Source organism: Diabrotica undecimpunctata, chromosome 8 (genome assembly GCF_040954645.1).
Source record: "Diabrotica undecimpunctata isolate CICGRU chromosome 8, icDiaUnde3, whole genome shotgun sequence".
Classification (NCBI taxonomy): Eukaryota; Metazoa; Arthropoda; class Insecta; order Coleoptera; family Chrysomelidae; genus Diabrotica; species Diabrotica undecimpunctata.
Window position 1 is genome coordinate 143,129,642 of NC_092810.1, and position 9,929 is coordinate 143,139,570.

General features: G+C 32.8%; 1 protein-coding gene across 3 annotated transcripts; it reads left to right on the forward strand.

The window, feature by feature from the left end:
* Positions 1-22: 22 nt before the first annotated feature.
* Positions 23-7,571, forward strand: Spec2 (CDC42 small effector protein Spec2). 3 transcript variants are annotated; one of them, XM_072541264.1, is made up of 4 exons: positions 23-143; positions 735-827; positions 1,731-1,866; positions 7,143-7,571. In XM_072541264.1, exons 2-4 carry the CDS (start codon positions 745-747, stop codon positions 7,161-7,163), a joined length of 240 nt encoding a protein of 79 aa, XP_072397365.1. In that variant the 5' UTR covers positions 23-143; positions 735-744; the 3' UTR covers positions 7,164-7,571. The 3 variants fall into 3 exon arrangements, with proteins under 3 accessions (XP_072397365.1, XP_072397363.1, XP_072397364.1); XM_072541262.1 differs by lacking the exon at positions 23-143 and adding an exon at positions 264-420; XM_072541263.1 differs by lacking the exon at positions 23-143 and adding an exon at positions 514-653.
* The last annotated feature ends 2,358 nt before the right edge of the window (positions 7,572-9,929 follow it).

The window sequence follows — 9,929 nt, forward strand, 5'->3', positions numbered from 1 at the left end:
GTACACTTTTATTATAATTATATGTTGAAACACGCACATAACTGCATACATATACAGTCAGTGTTTAATTTATTTAACTATGTGCTAACGACGTTAACTTTAGATTTTTTAAAGGATGTGTAATAACCACAAACCACATAAAAGTAAGAGAACCTATGACCGCGAGAATATTCGAAACCGGCGATTTCTTATCGATAAAATAATTTGATTTTGAGTGTTGTTCATCTTTGAATCGATACCAATCGAATTTGAATTGCCCCTCCCGAACCCCCCACCATCTACCTTTTTGGCTAACCTTAAAGCTCTTAGAACAAAAAGTATTTTTACGTTTATTTTAATTCTTTGTTGTTATTTTTATATTTTTTATACACTTAATAATTATGAGTTCCTAAGATAAAGTAAACGAAATTTAGTTTAAATGTAAGTACTTATTGTAATTGTTTTATACAATAATATTTGATGCAAATTTATTTTCATTCTAAACATTTCATATCCCTGACATATCAATAATCATGAAATGATTTTATAAATGTATTTTATCTTATCAGTTTTAATTAAGAATAACCACAAGATAATAAAATTTTACTCATTTGTCAATAAAATTAAGGGACTCCTTAAATAAAGAAATTTTTCTGCATCAAGATTACATCTAGGTAAATTCTATGATTTTAGTCTTGAATAAGTTGTTTTAAGTAATTCAAGTTTACCTAATAATACCTATATTTTTGTTTTAGATATTTTAAAATGGCTGCAATAAATGAGTTGAGGGTAACATTATTTAGTTGTTGTATTCCCCAGCCACCCAAAAGAAAACATCACATTGATAGGTAAGGTGTAAAAAGTATAGATTGTTTTAACATCCTTTGGTTTATTTGTGTCTAATTTTTTATTCCTATGACTTGTCATTGTGTATAATTTTAGATTGGTTAGGTGTAGATATTGTGATTTATGGTATCTCCATTTGTCTCAGCTTCAAAGCTTAGCTACTAATTTATTTTAATACTGATAAGAATTAACCAGCTCATAAACTAATTCAATCATTTATTATAGCAACATTCATTGTACCTTTTGGAAGGCTAAGTGAAACAAAAATGAAGTGACAACAATTATAAATTAAAGTAGAATTCAAGGTTTAGAAGAAATATTATCAGTATTTATTGACAATAACAATTAACATTATAATTTACTCAATTTTGCTTTAAAATAAGTTTATTTTTGACATTTCGATGTTCACTTTGAAATTGTTCTCAAAATAAAAAACATTACTTAATAAATTAAACAAATTTTGTTTTTGTTACTTGGTAAAAAATTCTTCAAATAATTTAATTTTATCCGACTCATTCATATTGTCAATATTGAGTTTAGTTCCTGGGATAACTTTATTGGAAGACAGTTCATTCAACTTTAACTTAAGAATACAATGATGACACCTTCCTTCAAACCTGTAACAATCTAATTTTTAAGTGAATATCAATAGCGATTAAATGTTTACTTTGGTAAACTCATGTAAGAGAATGGTAAGGGACTCGAATTAAGTCCAAAAGCAACAAAATAACATAAATTGTCAATGTGCTCTAATTGTTTAATAGTATTGTTTAATAATATATAGAAAAATATTTATAATCATAGTTTTTCTTAAGAGAATGATATAAGGATTAAATATTTTTAAAGTAGTACTTTACTAGTATTAAATTAGTTACTCATTTACCTAATAAAATTATTACTTTCAGGTCAATGATAGGATATCCAACGAATTTTCAACATACAGGTCATGTAGGTAGTAGAGATGTAGAAATGCCAGGTGAGCAATTGATAGCACTTCAAAACCAAATGAAAAGTAAAGGTGGATATGAAACTCCTTACAAGGTAATTTTTTAAGAACAATTATAGATTTTTTTAGTTATTTTTTAAATTATTAATCATAGCAATTTTTTTTAAATAAAGTTGGATCAGGTATCAGGGAAACTACAGGACAACATTCCCTGTATGATATACTGTTAAAACATTATTTGTAGTGAATAAAGCATATTCGTACATTTTTTTGTCATTTTTTGATGCAAAGATTTTGTGTAATGCTCCTTTCCTACTATTTTCTGTTTGTATTGTTGTATTGAACTGGTGGTACTTACAATTCCATGGTAAGTGAAGTTCTCTACTTGTTCTAATTCTAATGTTTTCCCCTTCGTAATCATAGATTTCAAAGATGTCTGCTTCTCTTATAATCTAGTATGAAGTGTTGTTAATTTCATATGCTTGAACTTAACTTAATTGATGATAAGTTTAATTTTTTTCTGCTGTAGTTTTGAATACATATATCTGGTCAAGCACATGCTATGGTCATGGACATGTCATAAGTAACACCTACATACAAGGGGTTTGTTTATGGAAAAATCAAGCTGCAGATTTTGGAGCAGAGAAGCTGAAACAGCAACCATATCTTACATGAATATGAGGCATCAGATCACAGGAGGCAAACACTTTTTGGAAGGTACTAAGTGAAACTTCTACTCCAGTACTACTTCTACTTTGGAGGCTACTCCAAAACCTACGGTACACATCTACTGGAGCTGTATAAGTTGGTACAGGGCTAATACATAATTAAGGAATGGGTATCATGAATGAATGTAAGAAGTACAATAAAGCTGCAGTATGACCAGTTTATAGATGGCTTTCACAAAAAGGGAGTGTTCTTATTTGGTCCTAAAGCTGTTTGTGAGCTATTGTTGGGTAATTTATTTCGGTATAAGGACTCATATGCATGTTTAAAATATATGAAGACCGCAGGAATCTTGTATTACTGTGGATATGAAGTGATGCTGATCTTTCTTTTCGTAAACTGCATTGATACTATCCTCTTTATGCTGTGTGAATTATGTTACAGTCAATATTTTGGCAAGTAATAAAACATCTTCCAGGCCTATTATTGGAATTTAATACTAATATAATTATTTTTGGATCTTGTCACTGTATGTAACCCATGGTTAGATCGGCATCAGTCTTTTTGGTATATAACATTTTAGTCTGATTTTAAATTCTCAACAATGTTGCCCAGCTGTTTTTGATTTCACCTTTCAAAAAAGCACAATAAAATAAGAAATATTTCAATGATCTTGTATCTATTTGAAGCCAAGTCAGGTAGATTTCTGTTTGTTAAAAAATCTTAATCATTTTTTATTCTTTTCTTTTAAATCTTCAAAGTGTTCAAAAATATAACAAATTTCCTATCAGCATTTAGGTAAATTTTATCATCAATTCAATTATTATTTAATATAATATAATTGTTTTTCATTTCATTTAAATGTTCAAACTACAATAAATAATAATTCCAGCGATTTTGTTTTTAAAAGCTAAGATTAAGATCATCCAAGCATACTAAAAGTTTGTTGTTAAAATCAGCCTGTTCTCATAATAGTTTCTATAAAGGATTTCATATATGGTTTTGATAGACGTTTCTACCTAGCTTTCGTAGAGGTTTCTTTAGAGTGCAAAGTTTTCTATACAGTTTATCAAAATGCTATTTAGTTAAATGATTACACAATCCTTGTCGTGTTCTACTACATGTAACACTCAGGACATCAGATACTACTGGATCACATACAGCTCATCCAATTCGGTAGTTACATCAGTTGTCTTATATTTTCTCTTCCTCTTCAAGGATCTGTACCATTTAAATTTCTACGTGTATACTCTGTATAAAGTTTAAGGTTTATATCTCTTATGTTTTCAATGTGTGTTATCTATGAAACTGTAATCTTTCTCTAATCATGGATAAACTGGTAAATTGGATCTATGAAACTGTAACCTTTCTCCAATCATGTATAAACTCGTAAATTGGATCTATGAAATTGTAATCTTTCTAGGATCGTGGATAAACTGGTCTATACATGTTTTGTATTTTGAGAACGATTTCCGAAGTGGAAATTGAAACGTCAATAAACTGATTTTAAACTTAAATTGTGGCTTATTTTCAATAAAAATAGTATTTGTATTAAGATGCCACAAGACAATAGCTTCAAAACATTTGTTATATATTTTAAAAAATTTGGGGATTCCATAGAAAAAAATTGCTTGTTTTTTAAATTTTTATCTAACCCATTTACCAACCTAATCTACCTCTTTTACAACTTCAGTTGTTTCTAGGTAGGTGGCTCCCTATTCATACCTCTAAGGTAAAAGTGGTTTCTTTTTTTGTAACTAATATCTTAGAAATTCCTTCTTCCTATCTCTTAATTTTAGTTAAGGTAATTAATTTGATTATACTATTTATCCTTATTAATATTGCTAACTTACTGAGATTATCTATTAAAGCTATTTGCTTCTTGTGCATTTCTCACTGACTTTAACATTTCTTCGAACATCGAAAATACCTGCATCCAATCCCTGAGTTTCTATGTCATTGTGTTACAATGTATTGTAACATTGCCTCCCAATTGTATTATGTTTTTTAACAACTGTTCTAATTTTCCTTTTATATTTTTGGCTAATATTTTATACAATAGACTCCCTCTATAACGAGAACTGCAATGGCAGACTAATTACCTCGTTATAAGCGGATCTCGTTATATCCAACAACAATAATACTGTGCATACATATGAGTATGTAGTTTTCTAAAACATTAACTTTCTATAGTGAAGCCATTCGGAGCAATATAAGATGCTAATAAATTGTTTGAATGGCGCTTTTTAAAAAAAGTTGTTTACTTTTATTGTCAATGAAATACATTAAAACAAAAAAAGAGTTGTTTACTTTTATTGTCAATGATATACGTTAAAACAAAACATTTGTATTCTGTAAATCTGTATAAAGCGTATTTTCAAGAATAACATAAACTACTGCGTCTGCAATTGGAAGAAGTCTATCATTTTTAACTGCTTTAAATTGTCCAGTATTATATCTATCATATTTTCTAAAGATGTGAAACAGTTTTATGCTTCTTCATTTGCGTTTTTTCTTTGGATAAAGTTTCTGACAAGCTTTAAAACCCTTTCCGCATCTTGTCTATTAGGACCTATATTATTAGATGTGAATGGTCAACCCCCTACAATGACACTTGTGAATCATAAATTGTATATTTCCGACTAAGAATCATAAATTGTAAGAAATTTATTGCGGACGGCACTTAAAAAGGGTATTTATTTATAGCTACGGTCCGGTCAAAACGTAAAAAAACACGTTTTTCAATCTTATTTTCTCTCGTTATAAGCAAATTTACCTCGCTATAGAGGGTTATAGTTCAATAGAAATTTCACGTTACATCTAATGTACCTCGTTATAAGCGAAAACTCGTAATAACCGTGTTTGTTATAGAGGGAGTCTACTGTACTAGCACCTTGGCCCGTCGCATATGACCAATACAATCAATTGTCATCTATAGTCAGTCATCTGGTGCACTTCTGACCTGGCATCATGTTTTTTACTATACTTACCTTATGCTTTATATTTATAGAAAGCAATTATGTCTATTATCGTCCATATTGTCATCCATATGTCGTATGTCGCTATACATTCATTAATAACGAAAATGATGTGTAGTGCCCTTTTGGTAGTTTCTTTGTTGTTTCTATTTGATTAAATTCGTTTAATCCTCCCCTTTCATTTGCTATGTCACATGTTAGGATTCGATCAGTTGTTTATTTTGTACTCAGCCCGAGGCCTTCTTTAAGTCAATAAATCAAAATTTGTCTTATGGTAAATCTATTTTTATCCATAGTGCCCTATGATATGTCATATGTCACTATACATTCATTAATAATGAAGATACTGTGTAGTGCCTTTTGGTAGTCTCCTTGTTTGTTTTTTCTTACTTAATATATTCGTTATTTCCTCCCCTTTCATTTGCTATGTTGCATGTTAGGATTCGTAGAGGCCTTCTTTAATATATATAAATCAAAATTTGTCTTTTATCCATAGTGCCCCATGACATCTCGTGTGCAACTATACGTTCATAGGTTTCTCACAAGGAAAGAGAGGGGACGCCTAATCGTTTGGAATTGACTGAAGCCTAAACCGGTACCAGAAAGGTTGCCAAGTCATATTTTATTTCTTCATTAGATTGAGAATAATGGATATATATCAATAAATAGATTTTTTTTCAAAATTTATCATTGAACACTCTTATAATGATCACTTTTTGAACATGATTTTATCATTACATATTTTTTAGTAGATCGATATAGTGTTTAAGTAAATCAGTAAATTGAAGTTGAAATCAGTAAATCTACTGAAAAATCAGTAGACCTGGTAACCCTGCGAGAGGTAGTAACGGGCAACGTACAGGCACCAAACCATGGCAGTCACATCGAAACTGGACTCACTTTGCGAAGGTTTATTAAATGAGCGTTACTTGTCTTCTCTCTTTCCTTGTCTAAGGGACAAAAAGTGTGACTTGTCATCCTAGCCTTTTATATACACATTTGGAATTTTATTTACGGAACATAGGATTTTTAATACAAATACTAAGATTTCCTAATTTGCAATTAACCAGTGTGAATTTCCATATAACGTCGCGATGTTTTATAACTAATTTATTTGTTCCACTGGATTGCCTCTCCTCTGTGGTTTGTAGTAGCGTATGTGGCACGCCGACAGTGTTGCTCCATCTACCAATTTTTCCTGAAAGTCCGGTTTTGTGTAGATAATAAATAATGTTTTATTAACATCAATTTTGTTTGTGTTCATTAGGTATTATTTGAATTATTAAATTTATACTTAAATACATTTATTATTCCAAATATTGTTTATAATTTCAAATTAAAAAGAGTGTATTATTATTTTATTTTTGAAATTCCTTTTTATTTTTAGAAATCTACTTTTTTCAAGCAGTTTTGGCAGTAAAACATAACCATTTTTTTTAGTTAAATAATATTTTTAATTCCATATCTACATTTATAAATACGTACGTTTTCGGCGAATTGACAATCTTCACTCTAGCTGTGTTCCGTTTTTACACTTACACTGGCAGCATCGCGACATACTCCGTTGTTCCTATGTTCCGTAAATTTTTTTCCAAATCTGTAGATAAATGCTGTATACAATCTTGTTTGGTATGATTGTATGAATTATTATGATTTCTTAATTTTCCAAATATGTTTATAAACACGGACATAAATCAAATTGATTAAAACCTATTATTTTATTTCAGGAACCAGATTGGTGCCAGTGAGTCTGTAAAAGTTGGTACAATATAGGATAGATTTAATATTTATTTATTTGTATTAATCAGATTTATTTCCAAAATGTATATAGGTAATAAGATATGGAAACAAGTTTATATGTTATAAATATTATCGAACAAAATTATCCCATTATAATTCGTGTATATATAATTTGTTTCAGTAAGATTTGACTGTTTATAAAATAGTATCTTAGTTTCTGGTATTCATACTCATTTTGTAAAACGTTATTATTTATAAGCTATTAAGAATTATTAGTAGGACAGACCGATATTTTCATACTGGTTCTATAACCCATTTTAAAAATTATTTTGTTTACTTTCTTTGTTGACGGGTTCCTTTACTTAAAGGTTCTATTTTTATATGACCAAATATTTAAAATAAAGATTTCTTATGCATCATACTTTTTATTTACCTAATTTTCACATATCGCCTTTCCAGAAATCCACTGACATACAGCAGTAAGATTCTTACGGTACAGACAGACACCAGTCGAAAAAGATAATCCTTCCGCACGATATGCACAACTAATGCTCTTGTACATGCAGTCACTATTGCGTGACGTCGTATGGGAATCTCGATTCTGAGGTATCAATGGTAAATATAAGAATCTTCTAGCCGAATCTATGGAACCTCCCTTACATTTAAGACGACTATTTTTAGCTGAAAAATGTATTCTCAAATGCCAGTCTTACAATCAAACTGAGCTACTATAAAAAATATGTGATATTTCTGTTCTAATCTTTTTCTTTTTAATTGCCGTATTGCCAGATTCCAGTAAGAGCCTAGGAAGGTATCCATTGAATTGTGACAGGCAACGGTGGGGGAAATCTTTTTTGGACATCTACGTCACGGAACAAGACACTCTGATATCTTTCAGCCGAGTAGGATACTAGGCCAGAAGACCCCAGGATAGTGCCGGATTAACCGTGTTCCGGTTTAAACCTTAACCAGCGTTCCAGAGAGGTGGTCTTGCCACTCAATGAACAACTAAAATAAGAAACTAAAAATTTATAAGTAACCATATCTATTACCGTAAATCAGAAAATGTTTCAGACGTTAGGCCATAAACTAATAAATTAACCATAAATTTCAGATCCCTGGCTCAATTTCCTCCTCTGTCCTCTTGCTCCTTTTTCTTCATCGCCCCAGAAATCAGACACCGTCTCCATTACAGTCCAAACAGTACAGTCTGCTGAGGCAGATTTGCCTATTCTATTTGTGAAGGTGCCAAAACTACCAGGTCCGGTCAGAAAATGCGTCACCTTCGTCCAACTTGCCTTTCCGCTATCATTTGCCCATTCTCTCTGCCACCCTACTATCGTTCTTTCTCTCTCATTTACATCCATCCTCCTCGCATACACCTTCGCTCGCTCTTTGCACAACAAGATCGGTATCACCGCTCCAATGACATATAGAGCCTCATTTGAAACTGTCCTATATGCACTAGATACCCTGAGGATCATTCGCCTTTGCGAAGTCTCCATCAGCTTAGCGTATTTCGCAGTGTTTAGTACGCTACACCACACCTGGGCAGTGTAGGTTACCACTGACTGGAAAACTCCATTTAACACCTTTCTTTTGGTGCTACCTGTGCCTCCAATGTTTGGCATCAGCCGTATCAAGGCCTCCAGATTTCGACTCACCTTCTCTACCGTCTTTTGGATGTGTACTCCGAACCTTAGTCCTTCCGACAACCAGACTCCCAGATACTTAATCGATTTGGTGCAACCTCCACACCTTCCACTATAAAGCGAAGAGAGGATTTTTCCCGGCTCTCTTTGAGAACTAACACCTCAGTTTTCTGAGGCGCTAGCTGTAGATCGTTATCTCTGATCCACCTACTAATACGACACAGGGCTGTGTTAGCCGCATTAGCCATGTCCGTTTTCTGACTCGCCTTCGCAACCAATGCGAGATCATCGGCATAAGCTACAATAGTGCATGCCCTTGGCATCTGTAGCCTCAACATCCCGTCGTACAGGACATTCCAGAGGATGGGACCTAGTACTGATTCCTGCGACAAACTGATGCTGGTATCTTTTTCTCTTATGGACCTGTCAGTAAAGTATCTGTCAATTACATTGACCAGGTACCCACTAACGCCCGATTCTCTCAGCCTAGACATGATTTTTTTCCATGATGTCGTATTAAAGGCATTCTTGACGTCAAGCAGGATAAGAGCCACCCATCTCTTTGTATCCTGCGTAACTAAAGAGGTTACTTCTGTGATCGCATCTATAGTACACCTTTTGGCCCTAAAACCATATTAGTGGTCGCTCAGCGCATGCTTTTCTTCTAGCTCTCGCTCAAGGCGGCCTTTTACAAGCTGTTCGTACAATTTAGCTATCGAACTAGGAAGGCAAATTGGCCGAAATCGTACCTCTTCACCTCTACCTTCCGGGATAAGGACAACCTTAGCTTCTTTCAACATTGTTGTTGAAAGTTGGAAACTGCTGTTGTTCAAGCAGTTTGTTTAGCAATCTCAGGAAAACCTGCAGGTATCTTAGTGCGGCGAGTATTACTGTCTCCGGCATGACTCCATCTATGTCAGGTGCCTTTCGGATCTTCATCCGTCCAATAGCCTCGCCGAGTTCCAACTCAGTAAAAGGTTCCGCATCTACGAAACCAATAACCCTTTCACGCCTATCCTGCACCTGAGGAAAGAGTTCCCGTATTAAACGGAGTTTCTCATTATCAGGCAGGGGGTAGGGGGTCTTTTTCCGCTTCAATTCGGTACAGACAATCTTGAAGCC